General features: G+C 41.4%; 2 protein-coding genes across 5 annotated transcripts; one reads left to right on the top strand and one right to left on the bottom strand.

Moving 5' to 3' along the window:
• Positions 1 to 9,444: 9,444 nt before the first annotated feature.
• On the top strand, positions 9,445 to 14,571 carry LOC103443483 (high mobility group B protein 15). Of its 4 annotated transcripts, none has more exons than XM_070819816.1 (8): positions 9,477 to 9,566; positions 9,804 to 9,914; positions 11,218 to 11,475; positions 12,363 to 12,441; positions 12,995 to 13,157; positions 13,241 to 13,360; positions 13,472 to 13,884; positions 13,963 to 14,571. In XM_070819816.1, exons 3-8 carry the CDS (start codon positions 11,288 to 11,290, stop codon positions 14,200 to 14,202), a joined length of 1,203 nt encoding a protein of 400 aa, XP_070675917.1. In that variant the 5' UTR covers positions 9,477 to 9,566; positions 9,804 to 9,914; positions 11,218 to 11,287; the 3' UTR covers positions 14,203 to 14,571. The 4 variants fall into 4 exon arrangements, with proteins under 4 accessions (XP_008380565.2, XP_070675917.1, XP_017189714.1 ...); XM_017334225.3 differs by having other exon boundaries at positions 9,804 to 9,928; XM_008382343.4 differs by lacking the exon at positions 9,804 to 9,914 and having other exon boundaries at positions 9,445 to 9,566.
• Positions 14,572 to 15,065: 494 nt separating this feature from the next.
• Positions 15,066 to 24,750, bottom strand: LOC103443565 (uncharacterized). The gene is made up of 4 exons (XM_008382438.4): positions 24,421 to 24,750; positions 23,289 to 24,001; positions 16,138 to 17,618; positions 15,066 to 15,545 (listed from the first exon to the last, which is right to left on the bottom strand). The coding sequence occupies exons 2-4, from the start codon at positions 23,929 to 23,931 to the stop codon at positions 15,486 to 15,488; spliced, it is 2,184 nt and encodes a 727-aa protein (XP_008380660.3). The 5' UTR covers positions 23,932 to 24,001; positions 24,421 to 24,750; the 3' UTR covers positions 15,066 to 15,485.
• Positions 24,751 to 25,053: the final 303 nt, after the last annotated feature.

The following is a 25,053-nucleotide window of genomic DNA, read 5'->3' as shown; positions in this document are numbered from 1 at the left end:
TGGTCCAGCCTGCTTCTTTCGAGCAGCCTACTCTCACGGCCCAGCCTGCTCCCGTGGCTTTCCAAGCAGCCCAAGTCGGCCCAAGACTATCTCAACCATCCGGACCTACCATCGAGCCGGGGGCATTCTCACCATATTTTTTCGCGGATTTGACATTTCCCAATTCAAATCTCGCGCCCGGAGTCTACCACATTTCCACTGCCCAATGAGGCGCATTCCTTCCAAGCTCTTCCAATCCAAATGGCGAACAACACTTGTCTCGACAAGTCATAGAGTTGACGAGCGCCCTTGCACAACAGACAACTTTGGTGAATCAACTTTTGCAACGCATCGGGATCCAACGTGCCCCGGACGAGGTATCCCGAAGTAGGACAAGGGCAGACGAACCTTTCCAGCAGCGTCCCGGCAAGCAGCCATTCGACCAGCCACGAGCCAAACGTTCAGGCAGTGTACATTCCCGATTGGGCCCCCGAGATAGCGTATACTCCCGTCTTAGCGCGCGGAGGAGCGTGTACTCTCGACTAGGCCCACGGATGAGCATACATTCACGGTTGGGGTCACACTCCGATAGTCAACATGAGCAACCTTCCGGACAAAGTGTTCATTCGCGGCTAAGCCCACAAGAAGCATCATCCACCTCACATCAGAGTAGGCAGCACGACGGACGGAGAGAAGCAGTCACTCAATCCAGCTCAAGTTCAACCAGCAGCCTGCGAAGAACTCGCTCGCCTGCTAGGAATGCACCACATGCACTGCATCTGCAGCGTAGACGAGCCAAACACATGGAAGAGCAGCCTAGACCAGCAAGTCATGGCTGGGGGCAGCCGAGAGCTCCGCTACCCCAACAAAGGCAAATTCAGGAAGAAGTAGAGAGACTATTGACCAAGCGATTGCTTGATTTCCAACGTAACGAGGTCACCGACGAGGCACTACGACGGAACATGACCAACATAAGCAGGTCACCCTTCACGGACGAGATCGAGCAGGTAGAGCCTCCACGAGAGTTCAGCATGCCACATTTCACATCTTTCAAAGGGGATGAAGACCCGGAGAGACACTTAAAGCGCTACCGAAGCGCAATGATCCTTTATCGAAACAACGATGAGCTTATGTGCAAGATATTCGCCACCACTCTACAAGGCGAGGCGCAAGATTGGTTCTACACCCTGCCGCCACAATCCATCCGGAATTTCTACGAACTTTCTTTGGTTTTCACCAAAGAATATTCATCCTATCGCTCGATAAAAAAGAATCTGATCATTTGTTCAACGTCAAGAAGAACCCAAAGGAGTCACTTCGCGACTATGTGAGGAGGTTCAAAGTAGAGAAGGCAAAAATAGTCGGATGCAACGACTCGATAGCTAGAGCAGCCTTCCAAAAAGGACTTCCAGCAGACCACCCGCTATTAGGAAAATTGATCATGAAAGAAGATCTAACTCTGGCAGACTCTTTTACTTTGGCAGAGAAGTATGCACTTTGGGATGAGGCTCGCCAATGCACATTCAAGGACTTGAAGAAGTACCCGACATCACCTCCCTAGAAGCAGCGGAAGACTTATTCACATGTTTGACGGTATCTAAAGTAGCAATAAGCTCTACCATCATGCGAAAAGAGATGGGGGCCCGACTACCTGTATTCCACAGTTACCTGTATTCTACAGTTCAAAAGCTTTCATCGATGTTATTAAAAATTCAAAAGCTAACTTTGGTGATAGTTGTTGCAACCCAGAAGCACAAGTTTTACTTTCAAACGCATGCAATCATCCTAATGACGTACTATTCTGCCCAATCCAGACGCGCGACGATAAAGGCGTAGACCCTGGCGGATGTAAAGTTTTCTGACGAACGCAACACTGGAAGGACACACTCGAAAGCAAGTTTTGTCCTCGTCACCCTAAAAGATTCTACATAGGAGCAACATGTACCGGCAGTTGAGTACCATTTCTTGCTGCGCATCACACGGCCCTAGCCGACCCTTGCTCAATGATTCAACTCTAGAGTGGCCCAATACCGGTAGTTGAGCATCTCCTGTTGCGTATGACATGGCCCCATCTCCACAGCTCCCTACTGCGTCTTCACGCCGAGCCTAGGTGACGCAACAGAGCGGCCCAACGATGCCTCAGAAGTAGCCGAGCACACTCTAGCTGCGCCTACTCCACCCGATGGAGACTTCTGGCATTTGCATGTCGACGACGCAGAAAAGCCTTCATCACTGCCGGCAAAGAAGGCTCCAAAAAGATGGATCCCATATGGGAAGGTCCGTACAAGATCAGCAGAGTAGGGGGCAAGAGTAATTACACCCTCACCACCATGAAGCGGCAAAAAGATTGAAAAGAAATGGATGGCCTACAATCTGAAGAAGTACCATGTGTGACCTCCCGCTACATCAAAACCCGAAGACTCAATAAGCTCGACGGGCACCACCTCACAAGCTGAGGACTATCCAGTTGTTATGCAGTTCCTACCTTACAGCTAAAGTTCTCGTTCGTTTCACTCGTTTTTCAATGAGGAATTTAGAAGTAATCACAACTTGGCTTGGCTGCATGCTTACAACAACTAATCACTCCTGCACTTCAAAAGAAGACTGCGCCCTTCTTAGGGACTCATCGCAGGAATTGCGCCCCCCGAGGGACCAACCATGCTCTCTAGTGCGAGAGGGTAAACCAATTCTCCGACACCCATATGGGTCAGCTCTCCAAGACGGGAGGATAAACTTTACACTCCGAATATCCAGACGTGGATGAGCCTGGCTGCCCTAGTATAACTAGATGCACGATGGCTTGCGCCGGGATTCCTAGAAGTAGCCGCAATGGTCTTTTTCAAGGCTTAGCTAACTGAAGGATTTTGGGTCTCTTGGCCTAATCCGTGGGGAACCGGGCCCTAGAGACGGAGAGGGCACATTACGCAGTACATCCGATGGACGGCTGCCCTGGAATCCTAAAGCTGCTACCGAGTGCACTAAGGTAGCCTACGGATTCCGGAAGACTGCCTACGGCTTGCCCTTCGAGCAGTGAAGCCGTACTAGACTTATACAACCGCACATTCTTGTGAAAGGTTAAACAAGCTAGCGCGCATATACGAAGTTTTATTCACTGCCGACATGCTACGTAGTCGATAAGCTTCACCTCTGCCAAGCGCGGAACAACCTACACCAAGTCCTAAAGTGTTGTGATACTTGCTACGCAACCTACGGAATTGAAGAAAGTCAAGGTTAACAGCCTAGTGGTTACGCGGACTTGTCTGCTTCTGTAAGTAAGGCATCCGGCTGCCAACCCTATGGCTAACAACTTTGCAAAGTTCTACACCAACACCTACGGCTGCATAGGCTACGCGAGTTTGTCTGCTTATAAAAAAGTAGCATGCCTGCCACTGGTCTATCAAGTCTAAAGGTTAGGGCATGAACAAAAGAAGTGAAGATGAAGAAAAACAAAGGAAAACATGTTTATAAACAACTAGCAAAGGCCGAAGGAGTTCAAGCAAAACAAAAGCTACAAGGAAAAACAAAGAAAATCCTAAAGGCTACCTAAAATACTACACTACAGCAGCTTGGACATCCCACGACTACTCGGTCGCCACACCTTCAACAGCCGTAACGCTCTTAGCAGCGGCATCATCCGACGCTTCACCCCTGGCTGCCCCAGTCTGGGCACTAACTTCTCCAACTACTTCACCAATGGAAGCCTTAAAAGTAAAAGCAAGCAAGTCTTTCGGAGAAATAGAGAAGGTCTTAAAACCTCAAGCTCATCATTCTCACCCTTCAGCTGCTCATTCTTCTTAAGCAGACTAACACAGACGCGCTGTAGCTCATCCACTCCCTTCTTAGCATAAGCAGCGAAACGAAGCTCAGAAATTGCAAGCTTAAGATCTTGAATCTGAGGCGAATCAATCTCAGCAGCAAAGAGAGCAGGCTTTGGTGCCACTTTAGCAGCAGAGTCCACCTTACCACTCTTCATAATAGCAAGTCTCTACAAAGGTGAACCGGACTTGGCTCCCAAAGAACGTCCTGGTACAGACTTCGGCACTGGGGCATGATAAAACCTTTACGCTGAGCAATCTTATCCACAATTGTACTAGCCATTCTCAACATGGAAGACGCCACATGCTCAGATCTAGCAGCCTTATTTTTCTTCCCATTAGAAGAAGTCATGTCAATCACATACCTCTCGGTAGCAAGCGGACCCTCATGAGCAGCAGAAGAAGTCTTCAGTTTTTTCTTAACTAGGCATCTCATGAGCAGGCGGGGAAGATCTCTTCTTTCCATCTTCATTCATAGTAAGCTCCACGACAGCGATCAGACGAGCCAATGCATTCGCCTTGATCCTCTTTACCTCATCTTTCTGGAGCAGCCCACATTTCTTTCAGCAAAGAAGACTAAGCAGCCAACGACATTCATGGTACTCAGCAGGGGAGCTCAACCCAGCATTCCAGCAGGCAGAAGGCCTGCATGCCCAACATTCCAGCAGCCCATGAGACCCGCAATCTCCTTATTTCTCTCAATCGCCAGCCTGGCCCGAGTCAGGTCTAAGAGCCCAAAGGACATGAGCCATGCGGCTCGCCTAACACTGTGCCCTAGCGCCGCAATCCTCGACCCCAGCTGCACAAGCTGCCCTTGGCTCAAGCCAAGCCAAGCTGCCCAAGCAGTGGTCCCTGCCACGACGACTCCTCAGCTCATGCCGAGCTAGCTCTTGGCCCCTGCCAGCCGACGTGCCGCACCACCCCGACGGCTACCCCGCAATAGCACTATCCAAGAATAAGGCAAGAAAAATTAAATTTTTCTTACATTGGTGCGGCACGAAGAAGACGAAGAAAGCAACGAAAGATGGTCATTTGCACGGGCAAGATGTAGAAGATTGCTAGAGGAGGGGGAACAAATATCCTCTAAGCTATCTCTCTCTTGTAGGGTAGAATAAATCGCTCTCCAAAGTTGATTTAATAACCCACTTAAGGTGGACTTAAATAGGCTTTGAGAGAAATTTATTTCCCTTTCCTAGAAGGATCTAATTTTCTATTAAAGAGAGAATCTACATCAAAATAGGAAGCAGTCCTAAGTTTCCTAAAGCAAGAAGATCTCTACACCTGCTGCCCTTTTCTGCAAGCAGCCCAACAGGTGTGGGGGCATTTGTGGAGCCAAAAATATTCACAGGGCGACACGTGGATTTTTGGACAAAAATGACAAAAATACCCTTGCAGTACAACGAGGTTCCTACGCGCAAGCAGCGGGCAACCCTCTTTCAACCAAGACAGAAGTGCCCAAAATAGGTAACAATTCAAAGTCCATCTCATCAAATCCTTTCTACAAGGTAATTCCCAAACACATTCCTTTTAAATTATGTTAATTGGCTAATTAATGGGTTTATTGCCTAATTAACCCATTAATTGTCAATTAAACCATTCATTATATCCAAATAACTACAAAATACATCCAATTCAACCCTAAAACACCACATGGCCGGCTATCCCCATTTCAAAACCTAATCCATCACTTTTTTCTACCCTTTTCACCATTTCTTCCTTTTTATTACCCAATAAATTCAAAAACCACCAAAACATTCATCTTATGTTTAATAGCCAAATAAATTGGCTAATTAAACCTAAATTAAACCTAAAAACCCTAGCCACCTCCTATCCCTATAAATATACTCCCATTCTCACCAAAAAGCTAATTCCAACACTTTGGCAAAAATCTCAAAATTCTCTAAACACTCTTTCTCTCTAAATTCTAACTTTGGCATCGGAGGTTCTTCGGCCAAAGCCCCCCATTCATCGTGGGCGCGTGAGGCTCTTGGCCTTAACCTAAGGTGTTAATTGTTTTGTAGGTGTAAAATCGTCCAAGATCGAGGAGGAAGAAATTTGCATCCACACTTGCTCTACAGAAACACACACAACAACAAAAACAAAAAAAATACCCCATAAACAACATTATGCAGAATATAAAAGAAAAGGACAGAAACTATAGAATTTCCATATCAAATGAGATTTATGAACTACCAACCATACACCAAATTTTACATTTAGCACCACCACCAATAACCGATAAAACCATCCAAACAAAAAGAAGAAAATAGTGGGATACATTGTTCTACACAGAGAAGTACAGAAATAATGAAGCAACCAAGTTTTTTCCTTTGAAATTTTATAATTCTGGGGAGTTTATGATATATTATGAGGTTGGTTTTGAACAAAACACATTAAACTGCCATAAAAATGGTGAATTTTAAGTGGGAAAAGGATAAAAGGAATCTCTTTGTGATTGTGCTGGTCTACTGCAAACTGGGCGAGTGTGATGATCCAGTCATCCTTGTGGGCACCCATGTAAATGCTAGTGCCACCACATGGCGGTGGTGCAGAAGAAGATGGTGATCCATGAAGGAGCGAGCAAGTGCGGAGCAGAGTATCGTGATCGAATGGTGCCCAGAAGTCGTTGTTGGGCTTCAGCATCAGGTGAGTATGGTTGGTTAACAGTCGCGAAGAGGTAACGCAGAGCCATATAAAGTAGCTACCGTGCAGATTCGGAGGTTTGCCGATGTTGAAGGACAATACTTTGAAGAAAGGAAGACTCGTGAAGTTAGAAGGACAATGCTTTGATGAAGTTCCGAATTTGGAGTTGCCCACTTTTTCCAATAAAACAAGCCATATAAATCTCCAAAGAAAGGAACTACCGTGCAAAATGGTGGTGTTGCCTATATATGGTTAATGATTTTAGGAGGTTGGGAGGTTTTGTCCCAACTCCAAGTCACACACAATGTCTGCCAATATCAAACTTGTCAATAACATAGGTCTGTTAATATCGAACTTGTCATTAACATAGATGTGCTAATATCGAACTTGACATCAACGTGATTTGGTCTTAAAACATATCGAAAAATACAATTAGGTCGGAGATGTTTTGGTATATTTATTAAAGATTATAAACTAAATATTTAATTTCGACAAATAAAATAGACAATATTTTATTGAAAGAAAATTTAGAGAGCGGAAGTAGAAAAGTTGAAGTTTTGAAGAAAATCTAAAATGGTAAAACCAAAAGCGAAACAAAGCCTAAAATGGTGAGAAGTGCAAAGTTGAAGCTTGAAGAAAACAAGCGGCTAACACTCAAATCAAGGTATGACCAACCTATGATAAGTGCCTTGTAAAAATCTTGTCAGCTTAGCAAAACCCCGATCGGACAAGCAACTCATGAATTAAGGGAAAAAATTACATCAAGGTCAACTAGGTATCTACTAGATACTCACCCTGAGTTTAACAAAACTTCTTAATTAGACTGCAAGCGGCGTAATTCAGGCAGTATACGCATTCTAATTCCTCGAACAAGCTTTAGAAAACTGGATTTCGGTAATGACTTGGTGAAGAGATCATCGAGGTTGTCATGGGAACAAATTCACTTTATGTCGATCTTCTAATGCTCTTGTTGTTGATGAGAGAAGAAGAACTTGGACGCAATGTAGTTTGTATGGTCTCCCTTGATGTATCATTTTCGAATATGGTCTATACAGGAGAATTTATCCTCAAATATCGTTGTTGGGAATGTTCGAATTATATCCTAGAAGCCAATTTATGTAATATTAAAAATTATGTAATAACTTTATATTAGTTAATTAACAAAAGGGCAAGCTTTATTCATTTATGCTCTCAACTTGTACAACAAAAAAAAGGGATTATATTATGCTATATAACAACATGGATCTCAATTGAGTCAAAGAATCTATAACCACATACTAGAATAGTATGATTCAAAAGAGCCAATACCGGATCCAGATAACCCACCCATATGGGTTTAAAACTTGGGCTGGGTTTGATTGGATTCAAGTTCAACCTTTGAAGAATTTCCTTGGGAACAAATGTATGACATGTTTATTTAACAAAAGTGAGAAAATTAAGGAATCGGAGAAACTTAGGATTACTGGTTGATCTGGTTTTTTATGTTTAGATATTAGATTAAGGATTTTAGAAAGAAAAAAAATTTATTTTTCATATGAATATTAAAATCATTTAAATACTCATATTTTAATAAAATAATTCAAATGATTCTACTTCTTATTCTTGGTGACTTGGGAGAAGAGAAACCAAATCTTGAAAACTAATGAATAAAGATACATAGATGATCTCTTTCTTAACATACAAAAGTAAATCCTCCTTTCCAACCTTCGTTCATAGTTTTCTACCTCAATGCAATGTTAACCATACTAGTGGTTTGTTTGGAAAATCCTTTTGAATGACTGAAAGCACCAATTATATACTTTTTGCATGAAACACTTCAAGTGTTTTTTTATGATTACCTTGCATTTTTATTAAGGATTGATTTTAAAAACATTTTCTCCAAAAGCATTTTAAGTCATTTAAAAGTACTTCTCAAATAAACCCTAGATCTAAGAAGTTATAACAAACTTCCCCATGCCCAAAAATAAACCATATAGATCGCTCTTCCATTCTAAACAAATTGAAAAGGTCCATATCCTAATACTAGAAATAGTACTAACCATATTCAAGTGCCCTACCATTTTGGCCACCCTAAAGAAAATCATGCAAACCCTAACCCCAGGCTATGTTAACTTCCACCACACACAATCTTCGACTTCAAGTAACCATTTAATTTGTGATAAGGTTTTGGTAAATTTGGTTGGTGATAGTATTCAAATGCGCATTAAACATGCTAAAAATAAGGAGTAAATATATTGAAGAAAAAGAAAGAGGATGGTGGGAATTATTCTAAACTGATTAAATGCCAAATTAAATACCAAGAAGCTAGTGTTACGGCACCCATATCGCTTTATCTCTCTCCTCCCCAACCCCGTATTATTTTTTTAAAGTGTGATTTTTTATAGAATCTCTGTTACGTTACAATTAACATTAATTAATATGTTAACATTATAAAATATTGTATAAAAAATATAAGGTATCAAAAATCTTAAACGCTTAAACATGAGATAAGAAAGATATTCACTTTAATAGTCTCTTTAGCATTCATCTTTTTGTTTATTTTCCTTATTCTTATCCTTTGGTTTTTTTTTATTTAACACATTAGAGATGGTGCCGTTTCAACCGGAAAGTCAATAGGACACGTTTTGCCAATCCCATGACACCTTCTTTCACCCACTTTCTTAATTAACAACATTTTATATTTTAAATTTATTTTATTTGTTAATTAACATGCGAACTTTTCATTTTTCTTAAGCTAATTTTTCATTTTTCTCCTTTTGTTTATATGGTTTATTGATTTGAGCACTCATGATCCACCCTTTATTTTGGAGAATACAGAAGACTACTTCCTAATAAACTCTAGCATAATACCAACACTACCCTTCAAATTTTGGCATGTATCAAAGCTACATGAGGACAGAGTTGTCACTTAGCAAGTTTTATAGTTTACTATTAGAGGGTTGTTTGAAATTGTCACCACCCAAATGAAAGAAAATACCCACAAAAAAAAAGGATTTTGAAAGGGAAAAATAATAATAACCTCCCTTTGGTTGGTTATAAATTATAATACCCAAATAAGCTTTTCATCCTTAATGTCAGTCATTTCATTTTTTGCATGCTCAAATTCTCCCCCTTCTCCTTCAACTGTTGGTAAGTTTTTATTTCATATGTTTTTTCTTTCATTTATTTATGTGAAAAAATGGTGTATGTTTTTAATGTCTGTCATTTCTTCATCTGGGTTGTTTGCATTGTATACTCCTCAAACATATATTATTCTGATCCCCCATTAATCCTCCAAAGGATTATAAAGCATAGACCACACAGAAAAAAATAATTAAAATACTAGGTAATTAATGGTTTTCATATTTATCTTACTGTGTCATCCAGGAAAGTGGAACAAAGATTTGAATTGGGTTATTGGAGACTGGAGATTGGGGATAATCATTTTTTTAATTGATGGGCACACTTGGGCACTTCTCAAATCCAAAACCCGACATGGTATTGGTATTGGGGTATTTTCTAAATCTTCCATTTTTCTTTTGAAATGCGTGAGAAATTGCAGAAAGGTGATGGAAAAATACATCGGGCATTGTAAATGCAGATAGCCATTTGATGTGGATATCATGCAAATCTTTGGAATGTCAGGCAAGGCAATATAGGCTGTAACAGCCTAATAGGCTTGTCAGCCTGGTTTTAGAGAGAGAGAGAGAGAGAGAGAGAGAGTTTTGTTTGTGTCATCTGAGTCTTTATTGCCATAGCCTAAAAAGGGTTTCTGCTTTTTAGCCTGTGTATGTTTGAAAGGTCTGAGCATTTTTTTATGTTGCTTGCATCTTCCTCCCTCCTTGGTACTCTCATGCTGGAATTTATGGCTGTGACAGCTTTGTTTATGTCTTGGGCTTTGAGCCATCTCTCCATTTCTATTCTATATTCTGAGTAAACTGTTAATATAACCTCTTAATTTAATAGTATAATATATCTTGTTAATCTCAGTACATATCGTTTAAGTGATTGATTTGAAAAGTTACCATCAAAGTGTTCATTAAGTTTTTTGTTTACTTGAGTCATATTATAGGTAAATTAATTTAGTAGATCAAGTTAACAAATTATATAAAGGTCGTACCTAGTGCATAAAGTTTCCGCTTTACGCAGGGTCTGAAAAAGGTGAATGTCGGCTAACCTTACCCCCATTTATGGAGAGGCTGCTCCCAAGTCTCGAACCCGAGACCTACCACTCATGGACGAAGACACTTGTCATCGCACCAAGTTTACAAATTATATAATGCGTAAAAAACTAAGTTCGGATGAGACTTCAAACGTTCTCTGTCTGTCATTTTAGTTTCTCTGCTGCAATCAGGACATGCATATTTTTTTTCTCTTGGGTTTCTTTTGTTTTTAACTTTTAGTAAAAGAAAAAGAACTTCTGCTTTTTTCACATTTCCCTTCGGTTTTGTCTTATTCCTGTGCACTTTTGGCATTTCACTCATTTGTCTGGGAGTCTCTTCGGCCATATTCATGATGTGTTCCATGATTTCCTTCCTGCATTTTTCATGCAGATAGTTTCCACCTACAACTATTGCTCATTGGTTCATCTTCAACTCACTCTTCTCTTTTCTCAGTTAACTTTTTCAACATACATAAACTTTTCATTAAAAATTATAATTAGCATTACAAAATAATTATTTTGCACTTGTTTTTTATGTTATTTTTTCGCTAAATAATAGTGTATGTTTTGCAGCGTCAATGACAGTTCCCTTGTGTTTTCGATTTTACTCACTTGTATTTATGATGCTATAATATGCAGTGAAGAACAAGTAAAGAGTGGTGTGTGGGTGGTTAATGGTCGAACAAGGAAGGGGGATTTGGATGTGGAAATGGCATCACCATCTTGTGCCACTTCAAGCAAGAGCCCACTTCCCATGAAAGACACGACTTCCTCCTCTCAGTCTCACTTGATTAAGTACCCAGCACCACTTGCTAAACTTGAGGAAGTTGCATCCAACCCTAAGCTCTTCATGTCTACTTTGGAAAAGCTCCATGCTTCCATGGGAACCAAGTTTATGTATGTATGATTTTATCTTTTGAATTTTTTATCCTCTCCCTTCAACTTGTCATTTTTTTTTTTGTTTTGCTAATTCCAATTAATATGTAAAGTTTAAGGATCAAGATCTCATCTTTTCTCAAAATCGCTATTGATCAAGTAATTGGATTTTTTGGTAATGTGAGCATGCTTCCATCTTGCAAACTTGAAGGTTAAACGAAAAGTTTTCCTAACTGCTCACTGAAAAGTAACTTTATCCAACTCTTAGATATGGTACTACTCTTGTCTTTCAGAAATTCTCTACATGCATGTTCATGGTGACACTGGTTTTAGGGCATAATTTTGCTTATCATGATTCCTTGAAATAATTCATTCTTCATGTACTAGCCAATTTTATGATTACTCACGCGGTATAGGATGTCGGATATGGCACACATCTGCGCCAATTTTGTGGTTTGTCATCGATGTTTTCTATATACAGCGCTTTTCTTACCCAAGAATTGTGCTGCATGAGCATAATGTGAAGATGACTGTATGGAAGTGGTTCAGAATACATTCTATTCCACTGGACAGTTCAAGCTCTTTCGCAATTTTATGATGTAACAGTTAAAAACTTAATAGTCATCCGCTCAGGAGTTCATTTTTGGCAAGCATCAATTCAGTTTCGGCATGGAAAAACCCCGGTTTTCTTATTTGCATTTAGAACTCTGGAGGCTCATCACTACCCTTTAGTGTGGTTTTCATGGAGAGGATGAGTAGGGTTTAGTTTTAGGCAAGGCTGACTTGCATTGGACTCTGTTTGTCTTGTAGATTTGTAGTAGCTTCGTGTTGTCGATTTTCTACTGTAACTGCCTTATAATTCTGTAGTACCTGTCCTGGTGCTGACATTTTCTGTGTTGTGATTGTAGGATCCCTATTATAGGAGGAAAAGAGCTAGACTTGCATAAGCTCTTCGTGGAGGTAACTTCCCGTGGCGGTCTTGAGAAGGTAAGAAAAAACTACGTTTAACTAATCTGGTAAATCATTGAAGGATCAAGGTTCTGTTTTATGATTTATCGGGTACTTGTGTGAATTTTAAGCTTGTTTTGGTTTTCAACTATTTTTCTTATAAAATAATTTGGCCGTAGTGAAATAGTGTGCATTTTGGGCCTCTTTGGAATTGATTCTGGGAGGGCTAGAAGCACATGAGAGGTGCTTCCCCATACCTGTCGCATGAAATCACTTTAAGTGATTTATTCAGTAGTTGTATGGAGAAGCAGCTCTCATTTGCTTCTTCGAAGAAGTAATTCTGGCCCTCCCAAATCACTTCCATACGAGGCCCTTAATATATGTTTATCTGTATGCGGTTGTTTGTTGATCTTTTTTTGTATCTGACTCGGTCATTTTAGTCAGTCCGTAAAAATGTGCTCATACAGAGGAAGCATGTAACATTGTGTTTACAGAAACACACACACGAACCCACGTAACAATTATTCATCTTGTTCGCTGAAAATGCGTACTATATCATCTACTGATTTTCTAATCAAATTGGATTTTGCAGATTATTAGAGATAGAAGATGGAAGGAAGTTACTGCGGTGTTCAACTTTCCATCTACAGCTACAAATGCTTCATTTGTGCTGCGGAAATATTATCATTCGTTGCTTCTCCACTACGAACAAATTTACTATTTTAAAGCTCTAGCATGGGATCCTCTCGCTTCTGGTGTGCTCATAGAACATTTAGACCTCATACGAGTAAAAGAATTTGGTACCTTGAAGTTTCCTAACGCAACAATTATTTTGCAGAAAGTTCGCGCAGCCCTTCAGTGACAGCCCTTCCATCTCCAAGGGGAGGAGCTAAACGGAAATCAGCTGAATCTCCTTCTGTGCATCAACAAACACCGATAAATTCAGAAATGCCTGGAGGTTTCTTCTTTTTTCACATTTCGAGCTTAGTCGCTCCTTTTCATTGCTTTTTTTCTAACGAACTTAGTAGAGAGCGAAATTACAGTTCTTCTGTATCATTTCCTGTTGCAGCCAGGACAACAGCATCATCAGAAGATACTGTGACAGGGGTTATTGATGGGAAATTCGAAAACGGATATCTTGTTACTGTCATCAGAGGCTCAACGAAGCTTAGAGGTGTACTTTATCAGTCTCCACGGAATCCAGCACAGGAAGTTCCACCAGTCCCACAGAACTTTGGCGCATTGGTTAACAGAAATGACAGTGTTTCAGCTACACCTGGCGTCCAGCAGCGTCGGCGCAGAAGAAAGAAATCTGAGATAAAAAGGAGGGATCCTGCTCATCCGAAACCTAACAGAAGTGGCTACAACTTTTTCTTTGCGGAGCAGCATGCAAGGCTGAAACCACTCCATCCGGGGAAGGATAGAGAGATAAGTAGAATGATTGGTGAGCTCTGGAATAAATTGAAGGAGGCGGAAAAATCAGTAAGGACTATTCATTTAGTATAAGAATTCAAATCATCCAATTTGAGTTATAAATAACTTCAGTTTTGCAATGTGTAGGTGTATCAGGAGAAAGCAGTTAAAGATAAAGAGCGATACAGAATAGAAATGGAGGATTACCGGGAGAGGTTGAAGACTGGTCAAGTGGTTAGTGATGCAGTGCCACTACAACAGCGGTTGCCCGAAGCAGATGCAAGTAACGTGGAATCAGATGCAAAGATTGAAGAAACTGAGGCCGGAGGCTCAGCACAAACATCGGATGAGAGTAATGAGAGTAGTTCTAGCAAAACAGAAAAGTGATTCTGATGATGGATTGATATGACTGCAAAAGGATGGACCTGGATTTCGTGCCTTGCGGGTGAAGGCATTCATCTGAGCAAGCCTGAAGAGAGAGTATTGAGTATGGATGGATGACGAATCAGGTGGCGAAAAAGAAAGCTTAGTTAGTAATCTAACTTAGACAGAAATCATCGATAGCTAATGAAGAAAACTGAGTCTCTGTGACCAAGTAGGACCGACTCTTTCTATGTTTTAGGTTTAAATTATCCCTTGAATTAGTAGCTTAAGTTGGCATGTTTTTTCCAAACTGCATTACTTTTCATGGTAAGTGAAGCATAAAATTGCATTTACTTGTTTGTTAAAGGAAGGTTTTCATCTGACTTTTTTTTATTGATTAGACTCCATAAATTCGAAATATATTGGACCAAAATTATATTCTTTAATTCTCAAAGTAAAGAGATTTACTTAAAACCTAATTGGACATTGGTAGGGAAATGATTTAGCCGCCCATGCCAGTAAAGATTTGAGATCAACCCATGTTAGTGCTAAGATTTATTAGTCGCCCACACCTATAAAATTTATAGACCAACTTATGCTGGTGCTATGATTAGTCGTCCATGCTAGTAAAGATTTGAGATCGACCCATGTCCTGTGGGCAAAAATGAAAAAAAAAAAGAATCGATGGCCCAAGTAACAAGAGACCACATCGAAATGATTTGTAAACGTTTAAATTTGACGTTGCATCACGACCAAGGGGCATGAACCGTTGGTTGGACACTTGGGGTTCTTTTTGCCTCTCTTCTCTTGGAGGAAAGAAAAACTTGTGAAGGGAGAAAAAGAGAAAATTGGTACCAACCGACAAACCCAAAGTAAGGAAACTAGCATGATAAAAATTTTGCTTCTCGTTATGCCGAAAAGAGAAGATGTTGCTTCCCAAGTGACACTGAAATGCGATAAACGAAAATTCGCTTCTCAAGTGGAACCTACCGTACTAAAACACGGTCAAAACCATAATACTATACCATTAAAATGAAACTAGTATATACCTCCTAGTAGTCACTAACCAGCCATCCCCGGCATTACAGGGCTCCCATGAAAAAGGATCCTGCATTACTTATTCGGTCTTCTCTATCTATGCGTCAAACGAAAACTAGGCAACTGAAAAGAGTTGAGACTAGGTACCCAGCCAGAACAAACACTTGAACAGGTGTAACTACGCTGAATGAGCTTCCTTGCAATGCCCGAAGTCAACATAACCAGTTTTGCCGCTGTTACTTGTATTTGTAGAAGAACTGCAACGTTTTTTAAGAACTTGTATGCACTTGTAGAGGTAAAGTCCGCCAACGTCTTTTCTTGGACATGACCTGAAAATTTAGATTTCAGCAGTCAGCAAAAAAGAGAAGGGAGGAGAAATGAAGGTCGCGGAAATCAATGCAATGACAGTCAGGTGGCCTCAGCATAGTTAACACGATAACACCAAGGATTGCATAGAAGGCTCCATTGATCTGATAGTAGGGAAATGATCAACTTTTCACGTACGTGCAAATGAGTGCACACATAATACACATTGTTATGATATGAAGGTCGATAAAAAACCTCCCATGGCTCACACCCTTGCCTCATTCTAACTTTCAGCATAAATCAACATTATGGAAAGCCCACATTGCTCCAGCTTCTCATTCTAATTTCCCACAAAAGCACTTTTGGGAAGACCAACACTGCGAAACCTTAAGGAAGAGCTACTCACAACCTAGCAACTGGACAAAAGCCACCAAAAGTTTGCAGCCAACAGAATAATTATGCCACCGACGAACATCAATTAAGATATTACTAGATACTAATTAACAGAAGAAACAATAAAACAAAATAAAATAATAGATGATATTGTATGCACATATTTACTGATAATGATATAATCAATGCAGAGCGTAAAGAATGGAAGTTTTGACAATACACCTTAGATAATGGAGGCAGCATTGCAGCCTGGCCCTCAGCTTTTCCAGGTTCTGTTAACTGCCGTATCTCTCTAAGATGGCTTGCAATATCCTCCAAAAGTTGCAGCTGAATCCTTTCCCTGTCTCTGTGCCCCACTGAGAAGTTGAGCTTCTCTCTTCCCTCTTGCACAATCCTTAACCTTTCTCCAAGCTGCTCAACTTCATTATCAATTTTATATCTTTCATAATCAATTGCAGACATTGAATATCTCCGCATATCAGAAGGTAAAGATCTGCCTCGTGGGCAATCCATTGTGAGAAATACATTAGACGTGTCTGAACTAACTCTCTGGATTTTGCGCTGATTTTTCAACCCAATCGTGGTTGGCATATCGCGTTCACTTTTCTCTGCATTGGACAGATGAGACTTATCATCAATAACATGAACATCAAGAACACTAGGCTCTGTATTCAACACTGTGCTACGTGGATCTCTGCTGCCCTCATCCTGGTTGTTCCCTTGCTTGTCTCTTTTATCATTATTGGATGGAATAGGATTCCTATTTTCATTGCCAGTCCCAGATGTATTTGAAGCCAACCCTTCCCATATGCTAGTGCTAGCATCTAAATTCAGTTCCTGCTTATACGGAGGGCTAGTACTTTTACGGAAACTGAGTCCCCCGGGACTAGGTGACAGGCTGCGTTGTTGATATACCTCTAGCTTCTGGAGCTCTTTTCCTTGAGAAGAAGGTTTCTCATCCATAGACACTATTTCCTTTTCTTGAAACTCGTGACTGAACTTATTGGAACTACTTGAGAAATGTGAATGACTCTCTATGCTTGGATGCAAATGCATGTCCACCCGCTTCAAAGAGTCAGAATCTTCATCCAAATCCAGAATTGGTAGTTCTTTACCAAAAGTAAGAGTATAATCTTTTATTTTGGTAGATGGGACCGCATAATCTGGAGAACTATGTTCCAATTCCAGCTTTGGTACCTGGTCCTCACTTGAATCCACTCGATCATCTCCAAAAAACATTTGCCTGTATTGCTCAACTTCGTTCTCCAAGAAATGCTTTTCCCTCTCCCTCCTAATTAAGATCTCTTTAAGAATGTTCATTTCCTCAGCATCGTAAGCAAATTTTTCCTCTATCATCCTTTGGTACTGCCTTGCCTCCATTTCTATTGATGCCTTCTCCTCTTGCAGGCGCATTATCATGGCCATGGCCTCATCTGCAGCGGTGGCAGCGGCACTTCTCTCCTTCTCCAGTTCAAGATACAGAGCAGCACGAGCAGCATGCTCTTCTTCGAGTGCCTGTTCCAGTACTCTAATTGTAGTTGTCTCATTACTGTCAAAACCTAGTTTCTCTCCTGCATTGGATCCAGAATCTTCAACAAGTGATCCATCCTTCTCCACTGATTTTATTTCATCAACATGTTCATTAAACCCAACACGTGAAACGCTTTCCGGCGAACTCATATCTGTAGGAGCTTCGATGCCATCTAAAATTACAAGAGCATCCACAAAAATGAAGAAAGCAGTATTAGCATAATATGACCAGAAATGAAACAATGATGAGTCTACAAGATCTTATAGTGTATCTTCAAAACAGTAAAACATGTGTGAACTTTGGCTGCAGGAAAGCACCTCTAAACTCAAACTTCAAAGGTAATACCTTAAAATAAATAAAAATTGTACAACTCAGATCCACAGCAATATTTCCGAATCTCCAAGGACAATTTAAATGTCTCTCACCATCTTTTTCTTTTCTTTAAGAAAAAAAAAGTAAGAGATACTGTTTTACAGAAATAAATGTATCAAAAATATATTTTTTGGTTGAAAAACGGGGTTAAGAGCCCAAACAAAGCTGTTCAAATATAAATCTATACCAGGACATCCCAAGCCGATCCACACAAACAAAACTAACTGAACTAGAAGGAGGATTATCAAAGTAATTATCAACAACAACAACAACAACAACAAAGCCTTTTCCCACTAAGTGGGGTCGGCTATATGAATCCTAGAACGCCATTGCGCTCGGTTTTGTGTCATGTCCTCCGTTAGATCCAAGTACTCTAAGTCTTTTCTTAGAGTCTCTTCCAAAGTTTTCCTAGGTCTTCCTCTACCCCTTTGGCCCTGAACCTCTGTCCCGTAGTCACATCTTCGAACCGGAGCGTCAGTCGGCCTTCTTTGCACATGTCCAAATCATCGGAGCCGATTTTCTCTCATCTTTCCTACAATTTCGGCTACTCCTACTTTACCTCGGATATCCTCATTCCCAATCTTATCCTTTCTCGTGTGCCCACACATCCCACGAAGCATCCTCATCTCCGCTACACCCATTTTGTGTACGTGTTGATGCTTCACCGCCCAACATTCTGTGCCATACAACATCGCTGGCCTTATTGCCGTCCTATAAAATTTTCCCTTGAGCTTCAGTGGCCTACGACGGTCACACAACACGCCAGATGCACTCTTACACTTCATCCATCCAGCTCGTATTCTATGGTTGAGATCTCCATCTAATTCTCCGTTCTCTTGCAAGATAGATCCTAGGTAGCGAAAACGGTCGCTTTTTGTGATCTTCGCTAGATTGCTCCGGTCATTAGTGTGGATAAGTATATAAATGGATAGAGATAGGAAAGCAAACACAAGATGTACGTGGTTCACCCAGATTGGCTACGTCCACGGAATAGAAGAGTTCTCATTAATTGTGAAGGGTTTACACAAGTACATAGGTTCAAGCTTTCCTTTAGTGAGTACAAGTGAATGATTTAGTACAAATGACATTAGGAAATATTGTGGGAGAATGATCTCGTAATCACGAAACTTCTAAGTATCGGAGTGTGGTGTCGTCTTGACTTGCCTTATCTGTCTCATAGGTAGATGTGGCATCTTCTCTGGAAGTACTCTTCCTCCATCCAAGGGTGGTATCTTTAACTGGTGGAGATGCACAAGGTAATGTATCAATTTCACTTGAAGCTTACTTGTAGTCTCAGGCTTGGTCAAGCGCGATACAAACCATGTAGTAGGAGTCTCCCAAGTCGCCGAGCTAGGGGGTCTGCTGAAAGAGGTGACAGACAAGGTAAGCAATCAGAGCTCCGACTGATTGTTCACCTTCTCCCCATCTTGCAGCAGCATGAAGGATAAAAAGAAGAAAAATGAGAAGAGATGATATGAGATACTTTTGCTTTTGAAGAAGTAACTTTCCACAGGCTTATTCTTGAACTGAGCTGGAGGGTTTTCTGGTTTCCTCCAGAGTATAAGGCCGACTGAAGAATTTGAGGGTCAAAACAAGTCCATCAAATCTAGAGTACGTTCCACCCTGCTGATATGGGATACTTTTGCTTTTGACAGAGTAATGGGTGTATCGGCACGTGTGCTGTTACGCTTGTCTCCACATGCTTCCTTGTATCCTTCGCACTTGCCCTATCTGTTCCTCAAGTAGATGCGGAATCTTCCCTGGAAACATAAGATGTTGAAGATGAGTACTCGAGAGCAATGCCAGGTAAGTAATCAGGTAAGGGGTTCCAGGCAGTCAGTTCCTGGCTGGAAGCTTGATCCAAGTGCTGACTGATTGCTCTCTTTCTCCTTGTCTTGCAGGTAAAAACAAGGCCAAAGGAAAAGATAGGGAAAAAGCATGATATGGGATACTCTTGCTTTTAACCCTGATGATATGAGATATTCTTGCTCTAGTATAGCTTGTTTGCAGAGGTATTATCGGGGGGAAAGAAAGCTGAATATTTCGAAAGGCTTCGTTGGGAGTGCCCTCTCAGATATGATGAAGGGTTGAGCATTTTTGCAGGTCTGCCTGTCCGTTGGGGATGGAGGTCGACATATATAGGAGTCTCCCTAACAACAAGTAGTAATGCTATTCCTTTACCCTGCTTGGTCATAGCACGGTAGTGGGAGCTGCCAGTTTCACATGTTTTAACTCTGTCAGAGCACTTTGAAAAAGTGGTCTGTGGTATCTGGCTCTCGAGATTCGGAGAACGATGCCTCTTCGATTTTTGAGAAAGCAATCATGCTGGGGGTCTGGCTCTCGAGATTCGTAGAGCAGTGTCTCTTCGATTTTTGAGGAAGTAATCATGTTGGGAGTCTGGCTCTCGAGATTCGGAGAGCGGTGCCTCTTCGATTTTGGAGCAAGCAATCCAGTTGGGAGTGTTGTCTCGAATGTGAGTAAAGGTTGGGCATGTTTGCTAGTCTACCTTGCCACGAAGCACAAAGGTTGACACACAGAGACTTTCCAATTATCCAGCAATGGTACTGTTCCTTTACCCTCTCTTCGCTTTTGAGAAAGTAGTCATGTTGGGAGTCTGGCTCTCGAGATTCGGAGGACGGTGCCTCTTCGATTTTGGAGCAAGCAATCTTGTTGGGAGTGTTTTCTCGAAAGTGAGTAAAGGTTGGGCATGTTTGCTAGTCTACATTGCCACGAAGCACAGAGGTTGACACACAGGGACTTTCCAATTATCCAGCAGTGGTACTGTTCCTTTACCCTTGTGGGTAATAATATGGTAGCTAGACCTTCAAAATTTATGTGTCTAAACTTTGTTAGTGCTGTTTCTTTGCTATTCTTCTACCTTTCTTGGTCAGAGCGATGTAGTGGGAGCTGCAAGCTTCACGTGCTCAACTTTGGCAGAGAACTTTGGCAAAGTTATCTGTGGTACCCATGAGCTATTGTTGCGTGTGGGAAGTGGGTGATTGAACAGTAAGATTCATGTGCTTTCTACTTCACCAGAAGTCTTCGACAGAATTCCCATAATTTCTGCAAAGCTGAGTGCGTGTGACAGGTGCTGACAAGGCTAGAAAAGTAGGTGCCTCTTCGATTTCTGAGATCGGCCCTCGTGGTCTCTGAGCAGCCCAGCTTTTGAGAAAGCGAGCGCCTCTTCGATTGATTCGGAGAACGATGCCTCATCGATTTTTGAGAAAGCAATCATGCTGGGGGTCTGGCTCTCGAAGATTCGGGGAGCAGTGTCTCTTCGATTTTTGAGAAAGTAATCACGTTGGGAGTCTGGCTCTCGAGATTCGGAGGGCGGTGCCTCTTCGATTTTGGAGCAAGCAATCTTGTTGGGAGTGTTTTCTCGAATGTGAGTAAAGGTTGGGCATGTTTGCTAGTCTACCTTGCCACGAAGCACAGAGGTTGACACACAGGGGCTTTCCAATTATCCAGCAATGGTACTGTTCCTTTACCCTCTCTTTGATTTTTAAGAAAGTAGTCATGTTGGGAGTCTGGCTCTCGAGATTCGGAGGACGGTGCCTCTTCGATTTTGGAGCAAGCAATCTTATTGGGAGTGTTTTCTCGAATGTGAGTAAAGGTTGGGCATGTTTGCTAGTCTACCTTGCCACGAAGCACAGAGGTTGACACACAGGGACTTTCCAATTATCCAGCAGTGGTACTGTTCCTTTACCCTTGTGGGTAATAATATGGTAGCTAGACCTTCAAAATTTATGGGTCTAAACTTTGTTAGTGCTGTTTCTTTGCTATTCTTTTACCCTTCTTGGTCAGAGCGATGTAGTGGGAGCTGCAAGCTTCACGTGCTCAACTTTGGCAGAGAACTTTGGCAAAGTTATCTGTGGTACCCATGAGCTATTGCTGCGTGTGGGAAGTGGGTGATTGAACAGTAAGATTCATGTGTTTTCTACTTCCCCAGAAGTCTTCGACAGAATGCCCATAATTTCTGCAAAGCTGAGTGTGCGTGTGACGGGTGCTGACAAGGCTGGAAAAGTAGGTGCCTCTTCGATTTCTGAGATCGGCCCTCGTGGTCTCTGGGGAGCCCAGCTTTTGAGAAAGCGAGCGCCTCTTCGATTTCTGAGATCGGCCTTCGTGGTCTTTGAGCAGCCCAACTTTTGAGAAAGCAAACGCCTCTTCGATTTCTGAGATCAACCCTCGTGATCTCTAAGCAGCCCAGCTTTTGAGAAAGCAAACGCCTCTTCGATTTCTGAGCAGGCGCCTCTTCGATTTCCGAAGCTCCGTCGAGTGCAGATTTTTATAGAGGCTGACATTAAGTTCCAAAGCACACTTGAATCTCCACCAGTAGAAGCTTCATTCTTGCACTTCTAAGATCTTGATTTGTCCGACCTCTTCTATCTTCAACACCTTTGAAAATGTCTGGCCCCTCCGACCGTCGTTTTGACTTGAACCTTGTTGAAGAGGCAGCCCCGCCTTCTCCAGACAACATATGGCGCCCATCCTTCGTCTCTCCTACTGGTCCTCTTACCGTTGGGGATTCCGTGATGAAGAATGATATGTCCGCTGCGGTGGTGGCCAGGAACCTTCTCACTCCCAAAGATAACAGACTACTTTCCAAACGGTCTGATGAGTTAGCTGTTAAGGATTCGCTGGCTCTCAGTGTTCAGTGTGCAGGTTCTGTGTCTAATATGGCCCAACGCCTATTTGCTCGAACCCGCCAAGTTGAATCCTTGGCGGCTGAAGTGATGAGTCTCAAACAGGAGATTAGAGGGCTCAAGCATGAGAATAAACAGTTGCACCGGCTCGCACATGACTATGCTACAAACATGAAGAGGAAGCTTGACCAGATGAAGGAAACTGATGGTCAGGTTTTACTTGATCATCAGAGATTTGTGGGTTTGTTCCAAAGGCATTTATTGCCTTCGTCTTCTGGGGCTGTACCGCGTAATGAAGCTCCGAATGATCAACCTCTGATGCCTCCTCCTTCTAGGGTTCTGTCCAGTACTGAGGCTCCAAATGATCCCCCTCCGGTGCCTTCTCTTTCTGGGGCTCTACCGACTGCTGAGACTTCTCCTAAGCAACCTTTGTGAAGGCTCCGTCTTGTGTGTTTATTTTGACTCATGTATATGTACAAAAATTGCAAAATCTAATGCAAGGCTATAGTTTGCTAAGCTACCCGCCACAAATATCTTCAAATGGTTGACAAAAACTTAATTAAAATGGTTTAGTTCACAAGCTGTGCGGCAATCAGTTGTTACTATAAATTGTACAACGTAAAATAGAACTGCTAGCTGCAAACTCCCCCTTTGTCATATCTCTAAAAGGTACTACTTGTTTAGGTAAGAAATTACAGCATTTTACTGGCCCTAAACGACTTAGAATACAGTACGAGAATGAAATTTGCAAACACTAGCAAATCAAGCATTAAGAAGACTCGATAGTCAAATATAGATTAAATTCAACTCGATATAATGAATCTCACCTGAATTTACAAAAACTTCAGTAACCTCATTTCCCATTTTACTAATGCTGGAAGGAGATGTAGGATTGTCCTGTGCAGCGGACTGGAACATATCATATGATGAAACTGATGATGAATTTCCATAATCAACAGAGCCCCCTCTGCGGCGGCGCCGAAGTCTCGGCCTTCGACTTGCAACCTTCTTTGCCTTAAGATCAAAACTCTGTTCCTTCCCAGCAGCCAAGTTGCCTACACCAGACTCAACACTGTGTTCATTCTCAGCCACCGAAAATGAGCTACATGACGCTTCACCTTCAAACGCAAAACTCCCATTTGCCTCATTTAGGGACTTCAACTTTGAATGGAAATTTGGGTCTTCATCCCATATAACATTGAGAGGGAACTTGCTCCTAACCGACCATAGAACTGAAGAGATTTTCTCACACGGGGGATCCGCAAATTGCCTCTGAAAGCAGTCACTTTTCCTTGGGGTCCCAAAAAACCCATCACAAGGGCACGGCAGACAAAACCCAAACAGACCAACAAATTTCGAGGTAAAGTAGGCAACTGCCGCGGCACATAGTAGAAGATAGGCTATTGCAAGATCAAGAAATGCACCGACTAGCTCGTTAAATTTCCACGAATGTATCATTTGGCATGCCATTTTCCATAAAAATCATTCACCATTCATCCAGCTCACTAAAACCAAACCAATTCAAACCTCCGCTCGAATGCTGAAACATTAATTGGAACGAAAATCTCAAGAAAATATTCCCATATTCGTACATTTCTATATCAATCAGAACACAATAAACAATAACGAAGAATATTACATCACAAAGTTTGAATCTTTAACCATTTTCCATTGCAATTAGCACACTACAAACAGAATACTAATAAAATTGAACCAGTGCCGCATTTGATTGCTAACCAAAATGCAACTATTAACAATTTGGATCTCTAATCCAACAGTAATTACACTCAAATCACCTGATTAAACTCCAAATTTCAGTGATTTCCATTGTTATCCGACAACCCAAATCAGCATGCCAATAAACTCAAACAAACACCAACCCAATAATAAAAATGGAAACAACGGGAGTGAAAGCAGGCAATAGAAAGCTATGAAATGAAGAGTAAGTTCTTCACTCACCAAATTAACAATACTGAGTCGACTCGGCGATTTTTCCTCTCTGAGTTTTTTTTTTTCTTCTTTCTAATTTTGGACAGTGGCGGTTTTGTTTTTATTTTGAATGGTAGGAGGAGGAGGCGGCGCTAAGGGATGAAGACGAAGGCGTTGGGGAAATGGACCGGCTCGGCCGCTTCGGGCAGCACCCGAGGGGGATACGTCGTCGTTTTCCGTCACCTACTGCTCTCATCTTTATTAAATTTTGTTGGATTCGAATTTCGCACGTTATGATTTTGTCAGCGCTGCGTTTGGGGGCTTGGGATTTACCGCTTGATGATCAACTTATTTCAATTTGACGCTTTCTGTAACTGTCGATCTCCTTTTAAGATGGTGATGCTGGTTTTACTTTTACCTCCAGTAAAATGAAATTTTGTTTAATAAAAAATCCTCTCAATTAAAAAGAAATTATTTTCAAATTTACCTATTATGTTTTGTTATTAACGATATTATTATTTTAAGTTACACTAAAATATACGGGGTTTTAACGAAAAGTTCGCCGTACTGTTTACTTTAACAAAAAAACCATATTTTTACACTAAAAAGTCAATCCTGGTACTATTCACTTTACCATTTATTTTGTCTTTATCGTTAAAGCAC

Source organism: Malus domestica, chromosome 04 (genome assembly GCF_042453785.1).
Source record: "Malus domestica chromosome 04, GDT2T_hap1".
NCBI lineage: Eukaryota > Viridiplantae > Streptophyta > Magnoliopsida > Rosales > Rosaceae > Malus > Malus domestica.
This window is presented reverse-complemented; position numbering and strand designations above follow the sequence as displayed.

Bases quoted from the DNA above. Each gene is read 5' to 3' on its own strand.
- LOC103443483 (XM_070819815.1), top strand. From the start codon at position 10,964: ATGCAGATAGTTTCCACCTACAACTATTGCTCATTGGTTCATCTTCAA. The intron at 13,361-13,471 runs GTTTCTTCTTTT...TTCCTGTTGCAG, and splicing joins AAATTCAGAAATGCCTGGAG to CCAGGACAACAGCATCATCA. The intron at 13,885-13,962 runs GTAAGGACTATT...TGCAATGTGTAG, and splicing joins TGAAGGAGGCGGAAAAATCA to GTGTATCAGGAGAAAGCAGT.
- LOC103443565 (XM_008382438.4), bottom strand. From the start codon at position 23,931: ATGGCATGCCAAATGATACATTCGTGGAAATTTAACGAGCTAGTCGGT. The intron at 17,619-23,288 runs GTGAGATTCATT...TTGTAATTTTAG, and splicing joins TGAAGTTTTTGTAAATTCAG to ATGGCATCGAAGCTCCTACA. The intron at 15,546-16,137 runs GTGTATTGTCAA...CTAAATTTTCAG, and splicing joins TGCTGCCTCCATTATCTAAG to GTCATGTCCAAGAAAAGACG.